The 27,006-nt window shown below is 47.4% G+C and overlaps 1 protein-coding gene across 2 annotated transcripts in view; it reads right to left on the reverse strand.

Annotated features, from left to right (window-relative positions):
* The window catches only part of LOC144132613 (epoxide hydrolase 4-like), a 34,617-nt gene extending 29,052 nt beyond the window's left edge, over positions 1-5,565 (reverse strand). For both annotated transcript variants that reach the window (XM_077665146.1, XM_077665148.1), the window contains exon 1: positions 4,942-5,565. In XM_077665146.1, the coding sequence (XP_077521272.1) occupies positions 4,942-5,148 (207 nt within the window). In that variant the 5' untranslated portion in view covers positions 5,149-5,565. The remainder of the gene's footprint in view (positions 1-4,941) is intronic.
* Positions 5,566-27,006: the final 21,441 nt, after the last annotated feature.

The following is a 27,006-nucleotide window of genomic DNA, read 5'->3' on the forward strand; positions in this document are numbered from 1 at the left end:
TTTAAAACACTTCAGATGCTCCGGTACATAGAATTCATTACAGGGAGTAATAAAGCAAAAAGGTAGAAACGGTAAGAAATACAATGCAGCGAAAAAGAACAAAGTAGGAGAGAATAATGGAGCCTTATGGAGCAAAATTTAGCTAAAACTGCCCAGAGATAACTTCACGATTTGTGATATGGTCAGTCGTATTGAGAAAATCAATGTAAAGTTAAACGGCATAATAACATGCAAATAAACTGAAAGCCCGCCTCTCGAAGGAAATACGCTTGATGATCGACTGATTATGAAGTGGCCTGAACGTACCCTTGCTGTAGGTTTTCAAGGGGCTTGGCGTTAATATTGTTTTTATGAAGGAGGCGAATTCTAACATTGCGACGAATCTGAAGAGAATAAAGTGAAAGGTTTTTGCATGATTTCTGTGCCGCTTGAATTTTGATTGTAGTCCAGGCATATAAAGTGCAGTCAAGGTTTGATTTGATTCCAGCATTGTAATTGCAATATTGAGCCTTATTATTCCAGATGCGCAGTCGGTCGATGATTGATAATGACTTAGGGACAGAGTATAAAATCGTAGGTCGGTTATGTTTTTTACTGCAATACGGTGTTCATAATGTGGTGCTGGAATCTGCCGACAAGGCACAGGGAGGCGAGAGAAATACAGAAGAAAATATGTGTCGATAAGAGGGCCCGCGTTTATCATTAAAATTGGTGGTTCTAACGCGATAGCGCTAAAGGTCACGTTACCTAGAAAATACGGCGTCGAGCGAAAAAATAGGGTGGCGTAAGGCGGCCCAGGGGGCCACCTGCCGGAGATCGACCTAAGTGGGCCACCTAGGTCACATGACCTTGTGAACTAACCACTGTGTAGGGTGGCTGTTAAGTTAATGATTGACCGCGAGAGGTCACTGCGGAAGAGCAATGTGGGCCGCACAAGGCACATAGGTGCCAGCGCCCGCCATCTCGGGACAGTGGTGCGTCTGTTAACAGCTGCACCACAGCGCCAGGACTCCCAGGGACATAAGAATGTGAAGTTGAGAATGACGTATTCCGAATGTATGGGCGTTAACTCATTAACACATTTAACTCATTACGAAAAGACCGACAGCGCGTGTGTGTGCTCGCATATGGTACAGAAAACCCCACCGTTGGCATGAAAAACAGGATGACGTGATCAAGTGGCGGTATGAAGCACACAGCGAGCCTATCACCGCCACCTCGGAGAATGCTATGCATGTCTTTCATCAACATCTACTGGCCACTAACCGACCTTCATGCGACGCGAGTTTTTCCCACATTGGTGCAAAAATTCCGAACTAACTGTTTGTTGCGAAACCGACAGTTAAGTTATTCGGTACATCACTGCAAGTTGTTCAGTACGTAACGGACGAAACACGAAGCGAATATAGCACGGACGAGCGCTTATTGACAACTGAAAGTTTATTGGAAAAGACATGGACAATGCGCATTCAGTCTACAATCAGAAGCGCATGCGCTCCCCCAACAAAATACAGAATGCGTTGCTGATGGAAATCCAGATACATGTATGTGTTGCTGTTCTCAAGTATGATTATGATATGCCCCGCAGATTTCTTTTGGTAACTGATCTTTATGGCTGATGGGAATCCAGATGTGTTGATTTTATCAAGTGTGATTTTGAGACGCCCCGCAGATTTCTCTTCTTAACTGATCTTTATGACTATGCAGAACTTTAATTTCATTAGAAAGAGGAGTGCATTCACAGTTTACTCAAGGGACTAGAATTGTTATGATAAAAATATCAGTAATGCAAAGCGAGGTTAGAAGAAGGACCGCCGTTTAACACGTGTTGTTCTTACGCAGCCGTGTGTTCAAGCACATCCCCGTGTGGTTTCAGATGAACTGCGTGTGGTGGTTTCAAATAAAGAAGGGTATTTCGTTACTTTTCCAGAAAAAATCTTCCTCGAAAAGTCTAGGAATGCGATCAAAAAATAACTTTGAGCTTGTGCGCACGAATGCGAATAGGCAAAAGCGCCACGTGTTGCGGTTGTTAGGGGAATTGAATTTGGAAGCCTTTCATGCATCGCTTGAGATAGCGAAAAAAAAAGTAAATTTTTCTGAAAAAAAAACGACATACTGTATATTCCTTTCCGATGTATTGTTGCTGATTGCGTCACCTGGCGATATTCAGTTTCAACTTTTTTGGAAAGGAACTTACGTACTATGGCGATGGAAAGAAACGCTAACAGAGTGACGCCTACGCGCTACGCTGTTCGCGTTCCTTTCCATCACGCTTTTACTTCGGTGGTAGCAAAAAGACACTGCCATCATCCGGTATGTATTCTAGAACGACTCTAACGTCTTTTTCTTATTACCAAAGTAAAAGCGCGATCAAAAGGAATTCGAACAGCAGAGCGCGCAGGCACCACTCTCTTAGTTTCTTTCCGTCACGATAGTGCACTTGTCATTGATGATGCGTCCCTTGCGTCAAATTTTTTGAGAGTTCTTGAATATTTCAAGCATTATAACCTGGGGGTGTGTAGTATGTTTAGTATCGATGTGCAGAACATATTTTACTCACCTACGCATGATAGGATCCCGCGTTGTGTTTGTGGATGTATACCGGAAGATAATAACAAAAAAACATACATTTCAAAGTGCGGGGACTCTGTTGGTTCATTTTTGCATATTTTGGCTTTTTATATTAAATTCAATTTTACTGAACGGGAGGGCCGACTGTATAGTCAAAAAACGGGGTGTTCATGGGCTCATAAGTAGCTCCTCTGCTAAGTAATAACTTCTTTTGCTATGTGGACAAGGCTATCAAAAAAGAATGTACGGAAATAGGTTAACAGGTTTTTCGATATGTGGCCGTTATCTAATTTTCGTTGACAACACTAACTTCAGACGACAGGTAAACGATATTTTACAGGTTTTTGAACTTAGCGGTTGTGGCTTGAAATTTTCCTTTTAAATGCCGCATGAAAACATGCGGCAATTATTAGATATAAGAATGGAAATGAAATATGATCACGTTTGTTGGTCTTTTCTGCAGCGGTCGGGAACGCCTTTGCTCAGTTGTCATTCATGTCATTCGCAGATACTTGTAAAATATGGCATAGCTCTCTCCTGTTCGGGTCAGAGATATCTAAGTTGTGCGTGCATGGTATCGATAACAGTTTCAAACAGCAGGTCCAGAAGCTGAGATCAGCGGGTTTCCCGAATGATGTTGTAATACTTGCTTGCAACAAAGTACTGACAAAGCTTCAGTCATTTGTTAAGTTTGAATCACCGGGTTCTTCGTGTAGAGAGAAAAGGGAATATGTGGTAATACCGGGCATTAATCGAATGTCCCACCGACTAAAGCAAGTGTGTACTAGCTATGGGACAGAAGTCTTTCTTTCGGTTCCTAACAAAGTAGGAAAAATTTGCGCTACTACTGACAGAATTAGAACAAAAGGACAGAAGCAGAAGAAGCAAAATAAAAACAAAAATGCGCCAAGTGAAACATGAGTTTCAGTATCCACCATGTGCTGAGAGTGGGGTTCATGACACCCATTTTACTTGCTCCTTCGGCTATACCGGAAAACTGGGAATTGCTTTATTACGTGACTTGGCTAGCACAAGTCGATAAAACGTGCTCCTTCTTCCAACCTGGCTTTATATTACAGAAATTGTTGTCTCAGCAATTCCAGTTCCACGAGTAAAATGCATGCACTCCTTTTTTTAACTAAACTTAAGTTCTGTATATCCACAAAAATTAGTTAACAAGATAAATCTGGGAAGCATGTCATAATCACAAGAAAAGCGACACGTTCCTGAGCACACCTTCTTTTCTTATTATGTATCTGTATTATGTAAATTATGTATCTGGATTTCCATCAGTAACGCAGTTTGTATCACGCTGGGGAAGCGCATGCGCTCATGGTTGTAGACTGAGTGTATATTATACATGTCTTCTCTAATAAACTTTCAGTTCTTAGTAAGCGTTCGTCCGTTTTGTTTCCTGTTCGTCTTTCATTCGTCTTGCGCTGTACCACCTGTTGTCGTACAGCGTTCCGGGTGGTGTCACACGAATTAGCCTTGCATATAGTTTACATGTGCAAATTCAGTTGGGGGGCTACGTTTTTACAGGGATTCGCACCGACCGCATGTGCAGTTGTATGCCTTGCCAGACTTCCGAATAAAATTTTGATGCAACCGCTCGTCGAAGACGTTCCGGGTGGTGCCATACTCACGCGCGTGCGCGTGGGCGTGCCAGAAAACCAAGCGTCTACGTCTAGCGTCCCCGACATGAGATGCAAAGTCGGCCAACATCATCGCCGTGCAACCTGAGGGTCTGAACGTTTGCGCTCTGGTGCGCAACTAACAGGCAGGCACGTAACCTCGTAGAAAACAACTTTACGCATGCATGTACGAACTTTGCGCGTCAACTGTGCACCAAGCGACATGAGAGTTTCCGCACGTAGGCAATCTTATGTGTCTCTGCCACATTGTTTTTGTTACTAACCCCTAGAAAGTGCCCATTCTTAATGTGCACCTTCAAACATCCTCTCCTGTTTCTTTATTTTTGAAATTGCGTTATATTTCACCTCAGTATTCAAAAACACACCACAATTTTTTTCGGCTTCCGCATGTACCAGTAGTTTAGGTTATTCTTGTTAAAAATAAAATTGGTACTATGCCATACAGAGTTAGATATATATTTCATGCATGCAACGGCTTGCAGAGGTTGCTCCATTTCACAAAACAAAAATGAATGGTTCCTTACAAGACTACACATTCTGTGCAAACGATTCGACCTTCAGGAAATAACGTGCGAAATCTGTCAATAACAGCCCTGCAATGCGCAGGAGAACGTACGTAAAGACAAGGAATAAGCCACGCAGTTAAAAAATTTAGTTATTGAATCTACCATGACCTCTCCATGTCTTGAGCAAGGAAACAAAGGAAAAAGCTCACCTCTATCGTGATGAAATCATGACCACCGAGCGCCGGATCTTGGAGGCACTCTGGTTCCTGAGCTCGTTCCCTGGGCTTCAAGACACGCCTACCCTTGAGCAGGACCAGCAGTGCTATGTGCACCAGAAGGATTGCGGAGCGGGTCGCTCCGATGATCACCAGCAAAAGAGTCGTGAAGGCCCGGCGCAGAGTTGCTACGAGAGGCATTCCTTTCCACCAGTGTTCATCTAGGTGCTGGTAGCGCAGTACTCAATTACAACAGCTCGCTGGGTTTACTACGACAGACAATTTACCACCGTTCGCTTCCAAATTGGCACATTTCTCGGTGTCAGGCACACGATGGCGAGGTGCTTCTGTTCAAATTTCGGCGCCCCAGGCACAGCGTGCTGCCGACACCACTTCTTATTGCACGTGCTTTGCCTCCTAAGATCTTGGTCAGCCGGCACGAGGAAGTATTGTCAGAAAAAGTTCCGCGCTATTCGCAAATGCGGCTATGCTGGCTGGAATGGTAGGCGACTTACTAAACGGCCAGAATGCTGAGGAAATCTGTAAACGGCCTCCGCAATCTTTCTTGGCGGCGAATGTGCCTTGACGCTGTCTTGCGGAGCAGCATTTGCCGAGGCGATGGCTATAGAGGAAGAGAGGGGGATTTTACGTCACACGCCTCACGTGTGTCATAGACTGCTGCCGAAAATTCTAAAAATACTTGTCACACCGTTGAGAAACAGTTTCCCAAGAGCATGTGTTGCGCAACTATAGGAACGGAAGTTTTTGTCTATTTAGTGAACAATTGATCTCGCTTCTTTAGTTTACTGTGAACAAGAATCAACCCAAATGAGAGTGTAAATGGTTGGCGCCACCATTTATATTCCATATGCGGAAACATCTAATTCACCATTATGGAGTAAAATGTGCGAAATTACCCATTTACTCCTTCCACTAAATATAGGGTATAAAGGAAAATTCTCCTCCTAACACCCATTTTTATATGGAGTTCCTTGGTCTCAATGCGCCCCAATTCGTCAATGGAGTAAAAAAAAAACAACCCATTTTGCGCCATCCGCCCCACCACCTAGCGTCTCGTTTGCTTCTGGTCAGTCGTCTGATAATGGCGGTGAGTGACGACCCCCTGGTTACCATCGTCGCTGGATCTCGGCTCACTTCTGTGCCTTCACGGTCGCCTGCCGCGGAACAATATATCGGCATGTCGCTGTTTTCCGCTACAGTCTTCTACATAATTGAACTGCTCCTCTGAAGCCTCCAGTGCTCTAACCATGCCTGACCTTCTTATCTTAGTGTCCGCCACTCCGTTACAGCCCCCGGTTAGGCTTAATTCTCACAGCTTTTTTCATTGTAGTTCTCGCGGTGTGTTGCAGCAGATTATAGTGCGCTGCATAACATGGAACTGTCATAGAACATAGTTTCAACGCTGAGCTCTAAATTGAGACGATGAGGCTACGTTTCACTCAGTCATATTGAAATGCCAAGCCTTAAAGAAGTGAATATAACAGCAAACACTGCCATATCAAACTGCCTTCACGGGTGGTTTCATTTTCAGCTTATTCTGCTCTGGTTTTTAGTCAAATATAGCGTTGTGAATAACGGTGAAAACTTCTCTGCGACTCCTTTTTAGTTTTGAACTATTGATTCTAATGCCATATCCATTTATCTACGAAGGTAACCAGACAAACGAGCTCGTACAGCAAAAGCAGACGACAAGCAGAAAACTCCTGCCGCCTGCGCCTACGCCGCCGCTGGGCATGCAGGCGGCGAAAAGAACGCTTGACGCGGGGTCACGTTAGGGCAGCGCAGTTCCACAAGTTGGACTGCCGGCGGCCCCCGCAGCTACTGCCCGTTCCCACTCTTGGCACTGCTTTAAGAATGAGCCTTAGTGAGGAAAAATAAACATGGCGCAATTTTTGGGCTTCATTTCTGTAGGTAGTAAAGAAATTACTCGCTTGTACTCCTAATAGATCCCTTGTATAAGGGAGTAAATAAAATACTCCATATATGTGGAGTAAATAAAACCTCATTTGGTTGTGCGCTAGAGGACAAGCCATTTACTCACATTTGAATGTTTTTTATTAATTAACAGTGTACCGCTTCGTTTTTTTCACACACATTTAGGAGGCCTGTCATGTTGCCTCCATAATGGTCCGAGGAAGAACATACAAATGCATATATTCAGACGGGTCTGATGTCGTTGCTGAATTATTCGATTCCTTATTAGAGCGGACGATAAAATAAACACTTAAAAGCACTATAAAGATCACGATCATGAATTCGTGTGAACGCCCTCAGCTACGGCCGGCTAGAGTAGGAATGACACCCACAGAACCAATCGTTTTTTCAGAACATGTTTGCTTCGATGAAAAGGTCTAAAAAAACATGCATAAATAAAGAAATCCGCGGTATACCCGTGATTGGCTTTTGGCAACATTTTCTTCTAAAGAATGCTGCTGTTAAAATGAGCTGCTCAAGCCTCGCCTTTTGCGCATGCTGGCGAAATGCTCTAACAATTCTAACCATGAAAGCGCAAAAACCCTCTTCTCGTGTTCCTGCTGTATAGAAGCAAACTGTTTGTCCAGACGCGGGTGGCATTTCAGGAGTTTTGGGAAGAAACTGAAAACGCACACAGCTGAAGTAATTTTTGCTTTCTGGAGCAGATTTTACTAGGGCTGTGCATATTAAGAATTTTTGAATGCTGATATAATATGAATAAAAATTGCGTCAAATATTTAATCGAATATTGAATGCTTGTTCTGTTCGAAAAAGATAAATGGGCAAAAGTTGTTCTCCCTAGTTTTGGCTATAGTATATAGTTTTGTAACCAAAATAAACATAGCTTGTATTCATATAAAAAGACAACACAATGTGCAGAGAATTGTGTAATCCATTATCAGGCAACGCAACTCTATGAAACTTGTAATGTAGTACTGAAAAATAAGTAATGAACCGAAATCTATGAAATGGCACATGACTAGGCAATTGAAAATAACATTACGGGTAGCAAACCTCATTAACGCGGAACTCAAGGATCAGAAAATTGAAGGGTTGAGAAGAAATTCCTGATTTCTACGAAGGCAGAGTTATAAAATGCCCCCACCCCCCTCCCCAAAGATAAAAAGAGCCGCCGAACGCGAAAATGCAGTGATGCCTTGTTATCGGTCTTCATCGCACAAACCGCGAAAAGCGTGTGATAAGCGAGGGAAACGCGAATTTGCATTGAAACGAGGCAATTTTTTGAGTGAGAAAAAGAAATAGCATGCGGCACGCAGTGCGTGCAAAAGCGACACACAGATTGGTTCATTTCGCTGGGGAGTGCACGGCCCATAGCAGCCGTCGGCACGGGCTGGCGGGAAGCGGCAGAAACCGGAACTACACGGTGAGGCTGTTTTCTGGCTCAGCGACAGTACCCTCTAATCGTAGTCTCGCCTGCCGTTGCGCGCATGCAGATGACGCGCGGGTTACAATTCACGGCGCATTAGGCGGGATGTTTGTACGATCGCTTGCTCTGCCTGTGATACCCCCACTTGGCCCCACCCGCTTCGGAGCCCAATGCTGAATTCCGGTAGTGGGCTTTGCCGCATGCCAACGTTAGTCAAGAGCTACAGGGAAGAGCTCGTGTTAGAAACATTGGGTAACACGGTATGAAAGGATGCAAAAATAAACCACTCGCTTTCGCGTTGTGATTGTTAAAAGTGTTGTGAAACCTAGTTCTCATCAGACGTGATTTATGGCAAATTGCAATTACGGAGTTTTGCGCGGGCTCCAAGCTTAGGAGCGTCCGAATGTAATAGCTTCACGCGAGAAACGACGGAGGATAAAGCGAAGACGGCGACTTTTTACTGCTTTACATGCACTTTAAACTCAATCTTCTGATTATATGCTCAGATATTGTGTTTTTTTCAAGGGCTGAGAATGTGAAAGTCAGCGTGGTAGTCAATCGCGGCTGATTTATTTGAAAATCTTCAACATTCGAAATTTCTCGAATATTTCTCTAATTGAATATAAACTAAATAACAAACGTCTTCAATTGGTATTCCAAATTTGGAATATCCGCCCACCCCTAGTTTTTACGCCACCACGGTGGCTAAGTGGTTATGGCACTCGGCTGCTGACCCGAAAGACGCGGGTTTGATTTCGGATGCGGCGGACGCATTTCGACGGAGGCGAAATTCTAGAGGCCCGTGTACTGTGCGATGTCAGTGCACGTTAAGGAAACCCAGTAGGTTGAAATTTACGTAACCCTTCAATACGGCGTTCCTCATAGCCTGAGTCGCTTTGGGACGTTAAACCCTAATAAACGTAGTTTTTAATTTGGCAAGGAACCATAGTGACACGTGAATAGACTTCGGCCATACATGCCTTCGTAGTTTGCCGCAATGGAGCGTCAAAGTATTACCGTACGACGTGCAATAGTTCAATTCTTGTCCTCTCGAAGCCAAAGTGACACAATATTTTCTATTTTCATGGGATGGCCACGTGCTCGGAAAACGCCTGTAGCCCCCGTTCTGATGAAGTTGGCAGATGTTTATGCCACAAGCGCAGGTTGGTCAAAAAGTTGTGAAGTTAGCTGGTGGCTGTTGGACGTTGGGTTCCAACTTGAAGGTCTTGAATTCCCTGGCTAGCGGCTTTTGCGTCTCGTTAACGCATCTTAGCGTCTTGACGCCTGGGACGAGCGGCCCAGCATGCAGCTACTTCCTTGAATACTTAGGTGAGCGCGACGCTGCTGCGGACTCTTGACGCTTGCTTACTCGGGCTGGTCGCAAACGCGCTGCATCTGTGGCGCTAGCATCTTTCTGGGGTTGTTTATCTATTAGATTGTGTGGAGTTGCAATAAGGGAATAAATACGTTTTCCCCGCTTAACCGCGGCTGACAGCGTTCAAAACTGCCGGACCCCACCCTGTATGGACGCAGGGGCTAACTCGAACCCGGGCTCCGTTGGGCACCGTGTCCGAGCCTTCGGCTTGAGGAAAGATGGAACTTGGAAGTTTAAGAAAACGAAAACAAGCGGTTTTAATGGAACTTTGGCGAAACTTGTTTACATATTTAAGGAAACAGCAAACAGTCAAATTTCAAGACTTCATGAGTTGAGTGATTGGACGAGCGTTGTCGACAGGGCCCAAAGCGTTCGTTCTCACTCAGTACGCTCGTTAAATACCCTAAGGTTCCGCCCCTTCACCAGGCGGTGGCCAATCCAACACGTGGCACATTTCCCCGAGAAGACCAATGTTGCTCAGCACGTAGCAAGCGGAGGCACTCGTTGCAGAGTCCACCCGTGGGAACTGGCGAGGTGGAATCGCAAGTCCGCTGCTATTCCGCACAGAGATGCAACAGCATTGGAAGTGGTGCACAGGTGATTCGTGCGGCGCAGCGGGCCACAAGTGCTGCAAGCTCTGTCCGGTCGGCCCGCTTCTGTCGGACACGGTTAATCACTTGAAGGCACTATTCCCCAATTCCCCTGTCATCTGTCTATCGTCCGTCGCTGCCCCAGGCGTCCTTCTTGCTGGGAGCCAGTCAAAGGGAAGGCATCCCCCCCCCCTCCGCCTTCCCAAGCGAAGCGTGGAAAAATCTCCCCAGGTACTTTTACACCCAGGCATCTTTTTTGTGGCGTCATCGGATGGTCGAACGTCGAAGGAAACTTTTACAACCCTAGCAGGGTTGTAAAAGTTTCCTTCCCCGCCAGGTGAGGCTCGACGGGTGGCAGTCGCCGCTGCTGCGCGAAGAGACGACTTGATTGCTTGCAGAAGAACCAAAACTCCTGCGTCGCTCGTAACATTGTCTTCTTTGACGTTGACCAGATTCTTTGAGGCGTCTCTGAAACTTCAACGACATGCCAAAGCAAGCACTCAACTCCCCTCCAAGAACTCTAGCTCAAAAGAGGGATTGCTACAATCTGGTTACTATAGCTATTGGATAAAAGCCCACACTGAAAACTCTAAGCCCCAACGTATGCTGAGAAAACCAAACATGCTACTACACACATTCATACACATAAATGCACGAAATAAAAAACTTAAGTAGCCATTTTTGTTACCTGAAGAGCACCCCGGACTGCTTAGAAAGGACGCCCAAGTGCGCCCGCGTTTCCATTCACTTTGCCCCTCTTGTACTTTATGTCGAAATGATACTGCTGCAGAATCAAGCTCCCCCTTAGAAGGCGATTGTTCTTTGATGCGGTTTGCATCCAGGAAAAGGGACAATGGTCCGTCTCTACGATGAATTTGGCGCCTCCGAGATAGCATTGCAGTTTCTGGATAGCCCAAGCAATGTAAGCGCACTCCTTTTCCGACGCGCAGTATGCCATCTCTCGAGAGCTCAGTTTTCGGATCAGGCAGAGCACGGAATGTTCGTTGCCGTCGTCATCCCTCTGGCAGAGTACGACATCTAGCCCTCATTCACTTGCCTCACATTGGACCGTGAATTCTTAGCCGGAATCAGGAGCTCGCCAAACCGGGAGGCTAATCAGAACCGCCTTCAGTTTTAAGAAGGACGCTTCCTTCTTTTCGCCCCAGACTGAATTTGCAGGGTCTGTTCTGCGGAGAGCATCGGTCAGGAGGCTTGCTAAAGCAGAATGATCACGGATGTAGTGATTGTAATACCCCGTACGCCCTAAGAATGTCCGAATGTCTGTCTTTGTCCTAAGGCGCGGGTAGTCTGCTACCGCGGATATCTTAACCTCACTGGGTTTGCTGAAACCTTGGCCTACGTTGTGACCCAAATACTGGACTTGGCCACCACAAGGAAACACCTCTCGGCCTTTACAGTGAGCCCAGCTTGACGTAAACGGCTTAGGACTACTCTCAGACGCAATAAATGGTCTCCCCATGAGTCCCAGAAGACAGCAATGTCGACCAAGTAGGGCGCCACAAATGCTTCAAAGCCCTTTAGAACCCTACTCATTAGACGGGAAAAACAAAACGGAGCATTTTTGAGCCCGAAGCTCATCATTGATGGTTGATAGCTTCCCGTTGGAGCGATGAAAGCTGCGTATCTGCTGGCGCGCTCAGTGAGTGCCAGTTGTTCCGTGAGCGCTCAGTGAGCGCCCTCGAGTAAGATCTAGCGTAGTTACATATGCTGCTCGACTGACCTGTCCCACTCTCTCCTCGATATTGAGGATAGGGTCCTTGGGAATAGGGATCCTTGGGGACAGCATTTATCTTCCAGTAATCTACTACAGGCCTTGGGTTTTTACCCGGCGCTTCGACCAAGATCATAGGCGAAGCGTATTCGCTTTCGGAGTGCTTGATAACTCCTAATACCAGCATGCGCTTGTCCTCCCTATCAAGGATATTTCTCTGCCCTGGAGAGAGTGGATACCACCTTCACCGCACAGGCCCCTCGGAAGTTCAATATCATGCTCAATTAAATCAGTTCTATCCGGCCTGTCTGCGAAGCAGTCATCAAACTCTGCTATCAGTTCGCCGAGACCCGAAAACTGAGATTCTTTTAGTTCTCTCAGTTCAGCCTTCGTGAGGAGTTCCTGAGCACTGCGGGTTTAATGGCACTTTGGTGAAACTTATTTACATATTTCAGAAAAAAATTAGTCAAAATACTAGAGTTCATGTGTCGAGCGACTGGATGAGCCTTGTCGCGAGGACCCAGAGCGTTCGTTCTCACTCAGGACACTCGTTAAATACCCTAAGGTTCCGCCCTATCACCAGGAGGTGGCCAATCCAACACGTCCCACATTGCTCCGAGATGGCAAGAGTTGCACAGCACGCAGCAAGCGGAGGCACTCGTTGCAGAGTCCACCCGTGGGAACTGGCGAGGAGGAATCGCAAATCCGCTGCTATTTCGCACAGAGATGCAGCAGTATTGCAAGTGGCACACAGGTGATTCGTGCAGCGTCGCGGGTCACAACTGCTGCAAGCTCTCTCAGGTGGGCCGGCTCCCGTCGGACATGGTTAATCACTTGAAGGCACCGCTCTCCTATTCCCCTGTCGTCTGTTCATCATCGATCACTGCCCCAGGCGTCGTTCGTGCTGGCAACCAGTCAAAGGGAAGGCCATCCCCCCCCTCCCCTCCCGAGCCAAGCGTGGGAACATGTCCTCACATACTTTCACAGCCAGGCATCTTTTTTCTTGTGGGGTCATGGGATGGTCAAACGTCGTGTCGCCAGCAGGGTTGCAACAGCCCTTTGATCGCGAGCGCTCGTCTCTCTCCGAGGCCGGCGCCCTCCTTTGTTATAAAAATAGAAACTAGGGAATACTCGTCATGGGGATGCAGACTGAAGGAAACGGAGTGAGCGGGACGAGTCTCCACAACTGACACAAAACCTCGCCTCGGAGCGAACAGCGAGACGGGGTGCCCACGGGAGCGCTTCTCGATTTCAGCGAAGGTATACCTTTTGCCTTCGTGACGGAGTTCTTTCCTACTCCGGCATTCTTAGTTTCCCATCCTTGATGCATTTGTGAAAAGCGACACATGGGGACCGCAGGATGAGTCTATGACACTAGCTATGTTCGGGAGACGGCCTTACTAACGTCTTCTTCCACCCGGAGCTCCGCGTTTGGTCGCCAGATCGCTTGAATTGTTCCACTTTCGCACGGCGCCACGCGGTCGGCAGCGGCTATGATTCCGCGATATTGTGCTGCCCATAAACTACGCAACATTCACTTTGTATGCGCAGATGGTCATATGGATGTGCTTTGCACCTGAAGTTTGTTTCTGTTAAACATGCTTCCAAATATTTTATTTCTCTCAAGGTCACGCGTCATACGCACGCCGCCTGGTGCAGAAAAATCCAGTCGCTCATATATACGGCTCACTTGCTATTTCTTCAAGTGTATATGAAATAAGGCGTCATTTAAGGAGCGTTTTAAGTAAGTTATAGCGTTGTGACCTCGGCTGACTTCACTTCAAATTGAGTGCAAACAGCGAAAATTATGGCCTGTGATCTTAAACTACTGGTGCAGAAGTTCGCCGTTATATTTAATCATAAAGTTAGTGAGCGTAAAATTAATACTTTGGTTTGGGCGACATGGCTTTGTTCATAGTCATAGTAGATATTTGGGTGATGAAGAGTGGACCTAACAAGAAACACATACGATATGTACACGTAAAGATGCACTGTGCATGTCACATATGCTTGTTTATACCGCTTATTTATTTGGAACACTGCTAAGGAATCAAAAGGTGGGTGGTGTTGTTGCAGGGCGGAAAATACAATGAGAAAAATGAACAATTTTGAAAAATACAAAAAGTGGCAATACCCCAATTTTCAAGCCAAACAAACAACAAAAAACTTAATTTAGAAGCTATACATGATAGGAATATAGAAAAACAAAAAGGTTATGTCTGAACCAGAGATGAGAATTTTTCAATGCCTTTTTTTTACATAGTCATCTCGTTCGTTTCAGTTAACTATAGTGAAAAGAAAGGAAGAGTATTTAAACACATTTATTCTGTCATGAAAAGGTAGTTGAGTTAGGGCATAGTGACTTCTAGTTGCATAGCCGGATGAAAAAGTGATTTACTCTGAACAATTGGCCTTTATTCGAAAAATGCAGCTTAAGACAAAAATTCTATTTCTTTCAGAAATTTGACTTAGTCCTGCTTTTAGAATCAACTCAGAAATAGTTGCTTTCCCATATTTATTAAAAATGAACCTAACGGCCTTGCTCTGCACCCTTTTCATTTCGTGGAGGTTAACGTACGGGTCCCAGGTGACATCAGAGTAATCAAGGATAAGCTGAATAAGTATTCTAAATGCGAGTAGCTGCGGGCTACTGGAGGCATCCTGAAGCGTTATCTTGAGGTAGTGGGATTTTAGTGTCGTGTTCTTGGATGTCGTGGAAACGCATGGCGGCCCAATGAAGATTTTCACAGATATGCTGACCGAGGTACTTACATTCAGAAACACGTATCAACAGATTTCCATTTGTAATGCAGTCAAACATGAGGCGTTGTTTCTAAGGAGTTGCAGAAAGTACGATACTTTTCTGGTAGTTAACAGTCATCTGCCATGTTTTGCACCAATGCATCAGATGATCTAATTCTGTATTTATTTTCAGCTGGTCACTTTTAGAATTCGCCGCAGAGTGCAATATGTAACCGTCAGCATAAATTCTAAATTTTACATTATGGTCATCTATAATGCCAGTAATGAAATTTAGGAAACATAGGGGGCCCAAAACAGAGCCTTGTGGGATACCTGAAAGAACCGGTGATAAATTCGAAAGGTTTTCCATTGTGACGTTCCTTTGTGTGCTACGAGGGTCCGCGTTCGACGGCGCGGCGTAGACGGAGCCCCAGTGGCGGCAAAAACACTCAAGGGAAAACAATTCAGCTGGAAGAGAGGAGATCGGCGATAGCCGGTCTCGTTTTGGAAGCAGCCTGCACACGTTTCTACTGTATATGGCTGCAAGCAACTTGAGTGGGATTGCTTTCGGCCCTGCCGCCATGGACCGCACGGAAAAGACCCAGGTGACAGCTGCGTCCAATTACCGAGCGATACTCGTTGAGAGTGAACGACCAAAACGAAGGGGTTTAAGCACAACCGGACCCCCTTTCCATAGTATCGGCACGTGTCGAACGCCGCCGCCGCCGCAGCGGGAAGACGGGCGTCATCTTCCCCAATTGCCGTGACCGTGCCGGGGACAAAGGGGCCTCGTTTCGGCGGGCCTGGCCCCGTGACAAGACGGCGGGCATCATCACCAACACTCCCGAGCACATCCTAGCGTTGAGAGTGAACGACCAAAACGATGGGGTTTAAGCACAACCGGACCCCCTTTCCATAGTGTCGGCACGTGTCGAACGCGGCCGCCGCCGCCGCGGGGAGACGGGCGTTATCTTCCCCAATTGCCGTGACCGTGCCGGGGACAAAGGGGCCTCGTTTCGGCGGGCCTTGCCCCGTGACAAGACGGCGGGCATCATCACCAACCCTCCCGAGCACATCCCAGGACAAGGGACCACTTTCCCGGCCTTTTAGTGACCTCACGTTCCGGCCTTGGGTGGCGAGTGTCATTTGATGGAGAACAGAGGTCGGTGACCCGCGGGAACCGTCAGCGGGCCATAGACCGTCTACCACAGCCGACGCTACCTCGACGACAACCTTCTTTCCCTCGGACTCAACACGTGACGGGGGCGAGACCATAAGTGCGGTGGTGTGTTTGTGCGCCCAAGTGAAAGCCCTAGGCCCCTCCCACTCCGGCGTGGGCGTCCTCACCCTAGGGGATGTGGGGATAAGAGGATATAAAAATCGACAAGGAGTACGGAAGAAAGAACGCTCAGGACGACATCGTTCGCCAAGGGGGCCTTCAGCGCCGAAGCCCGACGGCGTGCAGCTTCTGCCAGCAACCGTTCGAGCTCAACTCCGGAGCCCCTCCATCGTCCCCATGAAGTCGTCGGCACGTAAGCTCGGACACCCCAGCCTCTGATGTATAATCATAATCATGTATAATTATTGAATATATCTGTTTGTTTAAACTGAGCCATACGGTGTTTCTTTGCCTCTCCGTCAAGTGTGGACCTGCGCATTATGGGGGGGGGGGGTCGTCACACCATTAAGGCGTTTAATTAGGCTCATCCTTTTGTTAGTGGGTCAAACAAGTACCCTGAGTTACTGATTGGACGTCGTCAGTTCTGGCCACGAAGCTCCATGAACGGATAAAAAAATCACAGGACGGTTCAAAGGGCCAAAATCGAATGTTTGAGCATTGATCTAGTGTGCCAGCTAAGAATTCTTCACGAACGTGTTCTGTTTTGATTTTATTGTGTTGAACGTGCGAAAGCGACTAAGGTTATGAGGGACTCCGTAGTTGAGGGGCTCCGAATATTTCGGCCACCTGGAGTTCTTTAACGTGCACTGACATCTCACAGTGCACGGGCCCCTAGCATTTCGCCTCCACCGAAATGCGACCGCCGCAGACGGGATCGAATTCGCCTGTTTCGGGTCAACAGACGAGCACAATAGCCAGCAGAGCTATTACCAGGGCCAGTTGGTTAATCATTATGCGAAGGAATGCGCTAAAAGCGGCACAAGAAGACAACACACAAACACGACACAAGCGCAAATTGAATAAAGTGGCGAACAAACACCAAGTGAAAGTTGTATTTAGCGCACCAAAAAAGCTGATAAGCCTCTGCAACAAGGTGAATGCGAAAATAAAGAGTGAAAAGCGCAAGGAATGTGACATTGCCCATAGGGAAAGGTTCGCACCATGCCAGAAAGACATCAGCTATAAGATACCAATATCATGCGGAAAACAATACGTTGGGCAATCAGGTAGATGTGTCAACACGAGACTTCTACAGCATAATAATGACTGCGACAAAATTAACCACCCCGGGAATCTGGCGCAACATTGCAGCAGGTGCAAGAAGAAATGCGAACCAATTTTCCACAGGGCCACAATTGTAGGTAAACATAAAGGATTGAAAGAGAGATAGTCGAAGCGTTTTCAATCGAAAAGGCGGAAAATGGAACGTGTGTAAGCACTCCTTCTATTGCCCTTACAAAAACCGAAATTGACATGATAAGTGCAGATGCTGTGTCGTGGCGATGGTCACGTTTTTGATGATGGGAAGGTTGCATTTTCAAAAACTGACGTTGAGTATATAAACGCATTTTCCGTAAGAAATAAACAGTTGTTAGTTAGCGCTTGTGTCGTGTGTGTGTGTTGTCTTCTTGTGCAGCTTTTAGCGCATTCCTTCGCACAATAGCCACTTTTGTTTTTTGTTTTTGCTCGAAGTCAGACAGCCGTAGGTGAACTTTACATTCCTTAGGCTGCAGCTCTGCAGTGAGATTCAGTGGGTTTTACACAAACCATTTCCGCAGCCGAAGTGGGCGCCCAAGCCACTAGGCCACCCATCGCCTACCCCCTATCTCCCTCTCCGCTCTCCCTCTTCTAGCCTAAACGTGAAGAGGAGGACTTCCTCTCTCCACTTTGCTGCTTGCCAAACCTAATCAAAGCTGACGCTCGTAAACACCGTCTGTGGAGAGAGAATCTGCTACCTTGAGCAAGGCACTTCAACCGCGGGAATGTCTCCGCAGACTGAGATATTTGCATGCATACTTTGGTGCATTCAATAGGAGGGAAATATCCTGCAGAGAAAGATACCCGGGCGCTTAACGCTAATGCAAGGTAAGTACGGTGAAAAGAAGAGCTACACAATGACGCAAGAAGAAACTTGTCATGGTCAGCACTTAAAAATTAAAGCTATGCATGTCCGACAAATATTAAAAAACACCGAATGCGCCAGCAGTCGGTGCAGCCATGACACTGAGCGATTATTCAATAAAAGCTCTACTGAGACAGCCAGCGCTAGCGCTCAACCAAAGCAACAACAATAACATTTAGGGGCAGTGGAAAAACAAATACCTTGTCTGTTATGCTCAGCTCGGTGAGTCCACAAATTCCACCAGCCGGGGCCATCTGTAAGGAACGCCTCGAGGTGCCAATTTTGATACGCGAATGTCACCCGGCAGAACCACGCCTGGGGTTATTGAGATGGTAGGCCGCCATGACAATGCCGTATGGATGCTGATGGCGATAGGAAAGCTAAACAAATGAAGGACACTCATTGACCAACTGGAGTTGAGCTGAACAATGAAGAAGACGATGTTGGTAGGAAGCGGTACATCCGTATAGAGAAATAACTGCAGAATACAGCATATATGAGCAATATTGCGCGTGCTTTTTGTCGAAATGGAAGGTTGCTGTACGGAAGGTGGTTGGTGAGGCGCGATTGTCTAGCTCTTGCGTTAGTTAGATGATGTCTGTCTCTCCCAGTTCGAGTTGTCTGTTGGAATGCCCTCGCACCACGTTCATGATCTTGTAGATATGGTGCTTCAGGAACTGCACACTGAACACTGTTCTACCATTTAGGTATTGTACATTTAAAGCGTGACTATGATGCCAGATATTTTTCGGAGCAAGGGCATCTAATGCCAAAGAGCTACAAACGCGAGGTTTTCTGGTCGACTCAAGCTAGAATACGTACAGATGTTAAAATCAACACCAGGTCTATAGGGTATAATAGTAGTGAGTGTGTGCATGATTAAAGTGTATCAGGAGGGTATATAAGCCCGGTGAAATGTCCTAAAATGGTGTATGGAGCCTAAAAATTTTTTGAGACTCGTTACATATAAAATACCAGAATACTTGTTTAGCAAGAAGGGTGAGGCATCTGGCAGCTAAGGCTGAGCTCAGCATTGTCGTCAGAAGTAAGAAAGGGCTGAGGTTACTCGGAATATGAGATCTCTTGTAAAAAGCCTACATGAGTTAAAAATTTAAAAACCCTATCCAATGAAAACATGCGGTCATCCCCTAAGAATAAAGAAAGATGCATTGCTATTTAATTGTGCGTAGTTCTGGAAAGTGGTGTCTTTTTTCGCTTTCCAATCTCGGGCACATGGTAACTGTTTGGACAACTCATATGTGGCCCCCACATCTGGCGCATCGTGGTGCTGGCCTATCTTTTAAAAGATATCAGTGTGTGGTTGTCACATATATTAAGGAGCCTAAATTAAATTTAAAGGAAAGAGGTGTGAAGAAGACGAAGTGGATTAACCGAAGAATAAAAAAGAGGAAGAGGAAGCATTGGGTGAGGTAGAGAGAGATGATTTGTGGAGAAGCATTCGGTGAGGTGGAGAGAGATGATTGGTGGAGAAGAGAAGAAGACGACGACAAGGTTTACGTGGACTAACACCGAGGCTATTAAATGGCGAGTGAGAGTGAGGCATAGGGGGGAACAGCAGAGAAGCGGAGGCTCCGGCGGGCCAGGGACACTTTGGATGGAAGAGATCGACGCCGGCTACTGCTCCGGTCAGCTCGCATTCTACGGCTTCGCATCGTGGACTGCCTCCACGGCCCCAACGCCAACAACACCGGCATCACCTCCACGGACGCTTGGACCAGGAGCTTGTACGACGCAGACAGCGACGCCAGCCCAAGCGCGTCGAAGGCCGCCAGCGACGCCAGCCCAAGCACGTCGTACGCCTCCTCGACGCCAGCTACGGGATACATACAACGCCGCAGCCGCAACAGACCAACCGTGAGCATGAACGCCGACCGCTAATATTAGAACGCTAGTAGTAGACGCTGGAAGCAGTGTGCCCGGGTCGTGTGTATTAATAGTATTTGTGTTTCGTGTTAGTTTTGTTAGTATTGTTTTTTAGTGTGTGTGTCCTGTAGGGTGTATTAAATGTGCGTTTGTGTGGGTACTCCCGCCGCCTAGTCCATTCTTTCGGTCCAAGTGTCCTCCGGAGAGATCCGTGACAAAGATAAGTGGCGAGCGTGTGCCAGGATTCATTTCCTTTTCTCTTTTTGCTTTGTCTCGGATCGTTCCGAGTTCTCGACGGCAGAAAGGATGGATTTGACAAGAACGTTAGAACTGGTGCTCAAGCTAGGGTTAAGCAGGGAAGAGGCGATGCATCTCTATGAGGAGGAGGGAAAGAGGCAGAGAGAGGAAATGGCGCAAGCACGCGCAGACGCTTGTGAAGCAGAAGAATGCGAGGCGAAAAGAGCTCGCGAGGCAGAAGAGTGAGAAGAGAGAAGAGGTCGCGAGGCAGAGAGAAGAGCTCGCAAGGCGGGAGAGCGAGAAGAGAAAAGAGATCGCGAGGCAGAAGAACAGGAGAAAAGGAGGACAGAACGGGGGAAGGAGTTTATTTTGTGGAAACAGGCGCATGTCGTGGGAGGATATGATGAGATCACGGACAATGATCTGCGTTCCTTAGCGAGTAGAGAATCTCCTAGAGCGGCCAGAATTTGTCCAAGGAAGCTGATGGCTTCCTTCGATCACAAAAGAGATGATTTGGATGGATATCTGCAACAATTCGAGCTGATAGCATTGGGGCAATGCTGGGAGCGAAGTGAATGGGCCACGGCATTGAGCATGTGTTTAGTCGGAGAGGCACTGAATGTGTTTGGAAGGATGCCTGCTGCTGATTCCATGGACTACGAGAAAATCAAAAAGGCGCTCCTCCAAATATTCAGGCTTATGGCAGAGGGTTTTCGTGAGAGATTTCGCACCGCGAAACCTGAGGATTCGGAAACCCCTAAGCAGTTTTCCTGCAGGCTGACCAATTATTTTGAAAGGTGGCTTGATATGTCGAACACAGAAAAGGGGTTTGAAGGTGTGCGTGACAAGCTGGTCACAGAGCAATTTTTAGCGTGTTGCAGGTCAAAGCTGGCGCCATTTCTGAAAGAAAGTTGTGTTCGTTGGAAGAGTTCGCCGAGACTGCAGACCAGTTCCTCGAGGCTCAAGGGTTAAGGAATTTGAGTAAGGCAAAGTAGGAAGCCCAAAAGACCCTAGAGACAGATGCGGCAAAAATAAGAGCATATGGCGGTGCATCTAAAGCGCCAGTAAGGTTTTTTCTCTGAAGCAAGGTGGGACACCTTGCAGCTGACTGTCGAGCTAGTAGCGCTGTCCAAAAAACACAGGTTGTGTGTCAAGGTTGTAAGAGGAGAGGTCATACGCTGGATGAGTGCCGATACAGAACGCAGGACTTACCTGCATGCGTTGTCGGCTCTAGGGTAGAACTTATCACGCCACCCAAAGTTCCACAGCTGAAAGGAGAGCAAACACCGCTGGAAAATGAGGCAGTGAGTGGAACACCCAAGTCGAAAGCAGCAATGCAAGTGGTGGTTGGGCAAATAGGGGAACGTCCTATATTGGTGCTTAGAGACAGCGAAGCCAACACAGTCTTGGTTCGGAGAAGCCTGGTGAAGGAGGAGGATCTTACAGGGGAAGCATCGGTCATCACTCTGGTAGACAGCACAGTAAGGTACCTTCCTGAAGCGAGGATTCTAGTGTCCACGCCATATGATACTGGGCAGGTAGTGGGAAAATGCGTTGACCAACCCATCTACGATCTCATATTGGGACACGTTACGGGTGCAAGAAGTGTCGAAAACCCTGATGATCCCGAGTGGAGGATGCTCGCCGTTGAAGAACATCCAAAGGAGGAAAGGCCCGGGACAGCTCAGACGGGTGCAGTCAGTTTCTCGTCGGCAGTAGAGACAAGAGGTCAAGCGACAGCCCGAGCAACGCATCGTCCGCTCTCTACGCCTGTTGCGATGTGCTTGAGCGTAACACCGGGTGAAATTGCAATTAGGCAGAAAGAAGACCCGAGCTTGAAAGCCTGCTTCGAAAGAGTCGGGGAAAAAGTGAAAGGAAAGAAGAGTCGTACGTCATTCGAGAATCAATTGGTAAATGGTCTTCTAACAGGGAGTGCATTTTTAGTTCAGGAAGGCGGGTCCAACAGCTTGTGTTACCGAGAGATATGCGAGAGACCGTGCTACGCTTAGGACATGACGCCATTATGGCCGGACACCAGGGTGTTTAAAAAACAGTGGCTAGGATCACCGAGGATTTCTTTTTCCGGGTGTTCAGAGTGACGTTAAGCGCTTTGTTCGCTCATGTGACGTGTGCCAGCGCACAGTTCCGAAGGGAAGAGTTGGTCCCGTACCTCTGGGCTAGATGCCAGCCATCGACCTACCGTTTCAGCGAGTGGCGATTGACATTGTGGGGCCAATCTCTCCACTATCCGCCAAAGGTAATAGATATGTCCTTACTCTGGTTGATGTGGCCACTCGTCATCCTGACGCTATTCCACTGAGAACTATTGACAGTACCCAAGTGGCGGAGGGTTTTGTGGAAATGCTTTCGCGTTACGGGTTACCGAAGGAAGTTTTGAGTGACCGGGGCTCGAACTTCACATCGGAACTAATGAAGGAGGTTAACCGCCTTTTGTCAGTAAGGCCGTTACTGACGACACCTTACCATCCCATGTGTAATGGACTTGTAGAGCGGTTCAACGGCACCCTCAAAAATATGATCAAGAAAATGAGCCAGGAGAGAACTACTGAACTCCCAGCTCTTTTGTTCGCTTACCGCGAAGTACCGCAAACGAGACTTGGTTTCTCGCCCTTCGAGATGTTGTATGGAAGAACCGTTAGAAGTCCACTTGCAATACTCAAGGAACTGTGGGCTAATAAAGAAATTGAATCAGATCTGAAGACAACATATACGTACGTTATTGAGTTGCGGGGCAGGTTGAAGGAAACATGCAGGCTTGCACATCAAGGCCTGAAAAAGGTGCGTGAACGCCATAAGGAATTTTATGAAACGAAAGACAATCACAGGAATCTGAATCCGGGCGAAAGGGTTCTCCCCGCCGCGGTGGCTCAGTGGTTAGGGCGCTCGACTACTGATCCGGAGTTCCCGGGTTCGAAGCCGACCGCGGCGGCTGCGTTTTTATGGAGGAAGAACGCTAAGGCGCCCGTGTGCTGTGCGATGTCAGTTCACGTTAAAGATCCCCAGGTGGTCGAAATTATTCCGGAGCCCTCCACTACGGCACCTCTCTCTTCCTTTCTTCTTTCACTCCCTCCTTTACCCTTCCCTTACGGCGCGGTTCAGGTGTCCAACGATATATGAGACAGATACTGCGCCATTTCCTTTCCCCGAAAAAACCAATTATTATTATTATTAAAGGGTTCTCGTCCTGCTACCCACGAATCATGATAATTTACTGATGCAATGGAAGGGCCCGTACTATATGACGCGGAAGAAAAAGGATATGGATTATGAATTATTGATAGATGACACTAAGGAGGTTTTCTATGTAAATATTGTAAAGAAGTACGAATAAAGGGGTCCCGTACGGTACGCCCCCAAGGTAGCATGTGCGGTAGAGACCGAGGAGACAGGTGATATTTCCGAGGTGCCCACGTGCATTGGGAAGGAAAATGCAGGAGGGGATGAAGTACTAATGAAGCCCAATTTGAAGACAGACGATTACAGCTCTACTCCAAATCAAGAGGGAGATGTTTTCGGGTGGGTCAAGCAAAACGGAGGTCAGAGGTTACAAATTAGAGCTCTCTAAAAATAGAGCCAACTGAACAGCTCTAAGTATCTCTGGGATGTATCTTGTTGTAGCTGTGTTAATGTATCTCAGGGATTTATCGTGCTGTTGTTGCTGTTGTTGGTGTTATATGATTATACAAGGAAGTGTGTTGCGGACACCAACATGCGTATTAAGGACTCTGTATGGATAGCGGCAGTGGTGCGTTAGTGTTCTGAACACGCAATCTGGTGTGCTGTTAGTGGTGTGCGTTTGGTGTGTGCTGGACATCCGCGGTGTGTCGTGTGCTGGGTCCAGAATGGCCACAGAAGATAGTCGGTTGGCAGGATGGCTTGGAGATGAGGATGACGTGAGCAGTTTTTTATGGAAAAATTCTGAAAAGAGGGGGCCCTTGTCACATATATTAAGGAGCCTAAATTAATTTTAAAGGAAATAGGTGTGAAGAAGAAGAAGCGGATTAACCGAAGAATAAAGAAAAAGCATTCGGTGAGGTGGAGAGAGGTGATTGGCGGAGAAGAGAAGACGACGACAAGGCTTAGGTGGACTAACACCGAGGCTATAAAAGGGCGAGTGAGGGCGAGGCACGGGGGGGGGGGGGGGGACAGCAGAGAAGCGGGGGCTCCGGCGGGTCAGGGACACTTTGACTGCAAGAGAGCGACGCCGGCTACTGCTCCGGTGAGCTCGAGTTCTACGGCATCGCATCGTGACTTCCTGCCGTGGCTGAGCACGTTCCGGAGAGTCAACGGAGGATGCTACCACCTGCTTCGGCCAGGGGTGTCTCCAGCGCTGTTGCCACCCATCCGGGTGGGGCCCCCAACGCCAACAACACCGGCATCACCTCCACGGGCGCTTGGACCGGGAGCTTGTACGACACAGCCAGCGACGCCGCCAGCGACGCCAGCCCAAGCACGCCGAACGCCGCCTCGACGCCGGCTACGGAAACTATACAACGCCGCAGCCGCACCGAATCAACCGTGAGCACGAAGGCCGACCGCTAATAGTAGAACGCTAGTAGTAGACGCTGGTAGCAGTGTGCCCGGGTCGTGTGTATTTATAGTATTTGCGTTTTGTGTTAGTTTTGTTAGTTTTGTGTTCTAGTGTGTGTGTCATGTAGGGAGTATTAAATGTGCGTCTGTGTGGGTACACCCGTCGCCTAGTCCATTCTTTCGGTCCGAGTGTCCTCCGGAGAGATCCGTGACAATTTGTCAAGAGGGATAGACTCCCTCCCATTTTTCTGTGTTTTCTTAGAAGTCTCTGAAAAGTTGACCTCTGGGAAATGGGATGTTGGTGTAGCCGGAAGCAGCTTGGTGAGGGGCGGAGATGGGCGCGTTTCAGGGATGCTGTATTGCGTGCCCAGCGTGAAGAGATGCTGCTGGGCGACCCCGCGCGCTGCGTCAGCATAGGATCTTCCGGAGAGAAGCGAGATTATTTCGGGATTCCGAGAATGTGATGTTTTCTGTGACTTTCATTTGAATCATTTTTCTCATTTTGGACTGTCTGACGTGTTCGCCAGCACGTGGCATGTAGCCCGTAACAGTTTGGGCATTCTGTTTGAGCGGCCCTGCGGTTTTCAGTTGGGTGCTCATAGGCACTGCCCTTTGAACAGGTTATCTTTCCGCGGCATGTTTTAGATCCATGTCCGTGCTTTTGACAATTGAAACGTCTTCTCAAGTTTGGGACATAGGGATGGAGTTTACAGATGGGATCGTTTAAATGTTAAGACGATATGGGGTGGCGCCACCTCTTCACCGGCGAAGGGCAATACCACCTTGATCTCGGAAGTCTTACAGGAGGTCAGTCTCGGTTTCGCGGATCAGATCTTGTTCTACTATTACTCCTTGAACTGTGTTTAGATTGCGGTTGGGTGTGATGGTCACCAGTAGGTGAGCAAACTGCTTTTGCCTCAGAAGGATGGCAGAGTGATCCTTCTGGGACACTTCAGTAAGTAGGTCACCAGATTAGAGATTTGCTTTGCACTTTTTTCGTATAATTTTTTCAATGGTTCTTGCGATAACGAAAACAGGCATCGCAGCAATTGCGTCGTTATCTGCAAGGCAGTGAATAACAAGAATTGAGGAATGTGGTCACATCAGATCGGGTATTGTTGAAGCATTCGTGGGTGCGGTTCCTCTTCAGGGACCAGTCAGGTTTATTCGAAGTGCTCATATTATACGGTTGTGCTGACGGTTGCTAAAACGTCGCCTGTGTTTCACCGTCTTATTCACATGAAGGTCCCGGATCCCCCCGAGTGGTAAACAGACGGAGAGCCTGTCGGCCGGAGCTTGACCATATTCCCTACAGCCACTGTTCATGGTTTCTACCCTTCGCCTTAAAACCTATCGCCACGGTGCGGATGACAGCTTCGGTATGGGGGCTAAGAGCCCGTGGTGGTGCCATGCACCATGTTCTTGAGACTCAAGGTGCCTTTATGGGAGGACGCCGATTGTGCCCTTGTGCGGGATAGGGTGTCTTGGTGAGTGTAGCTTGAGGCGTTACTGATCGCTCGGGCGGAAATGTAAGAGGAGCAGTTCTGACTACACCCTGGAGCTGTCAGGCCTAATTGCTGCTTGCTGCTTGCAGTTTGTTTGGTTGGCTATTTTTGCCACATATGTACAGGCACATATTAAACCAAGTGTGGAAAATTCCTTGCGTAAAAATGATTGCACGCTAATCGTTTAAAGGAAGGGAGGAATCAAGTCACGATTTTGTGTCTTGACAGGCCCAACCACTCATAAAGAACGACTGCAGCAAACAAACATCGGCGATGGAGTATTATGAAATAGCAAACATAAGAAAATTAGCCATATAGCTTCAGTAAACCACATGGAAAAAGAAGTCACTGCCGAATGAAATAATCATAATCACCAAATTTTTTCCTTATAACACTCGTAACCTTGCTGCTCTGAGCCGTAACTTATTTAGCGTTCGTGAGACAGACATTAATCACCTGAATGTTGCAATTCGTGCTTGGTCTGGGAACAAACTAAAGTTCTATATGAGGGAACATGACGGCCTTTTTCCTTCTTTTAAAGGGCCAGAGAAAGGGGTGCTGGACCTTGGCTTTAAAATGCTTGCACTATGTTGAGTACAGGCCACTGAGCGTCCATGCCGCGTACGAGACCTCAAAAGCGAGTGGGAAATTTACAATACAATTTAAAAAATACCCGCTTTCGCACCTCGCGGCGCCGCGCGGTGCCGGGCTTTCGCACGAAAACCTGGCAGACGACATCACGTCTTGCTAATACGTCAG

This window comes from Amblyomma americanum, chromosome 5 (assembly GCF_052857255.1).
Source record: "Amblyomma americanum isolate KBUSLIRL-KWMA chromosome 5, ASM5285725v1, whole genome shotgun sequence".
In the NCBI taxonomy this organism is placed as follows: Eukaryota; Metazoa; Arthropoda; class Arachnida; order Ixodida; family Ixodidae; genus Amblyomma; species Amblyomma americanum.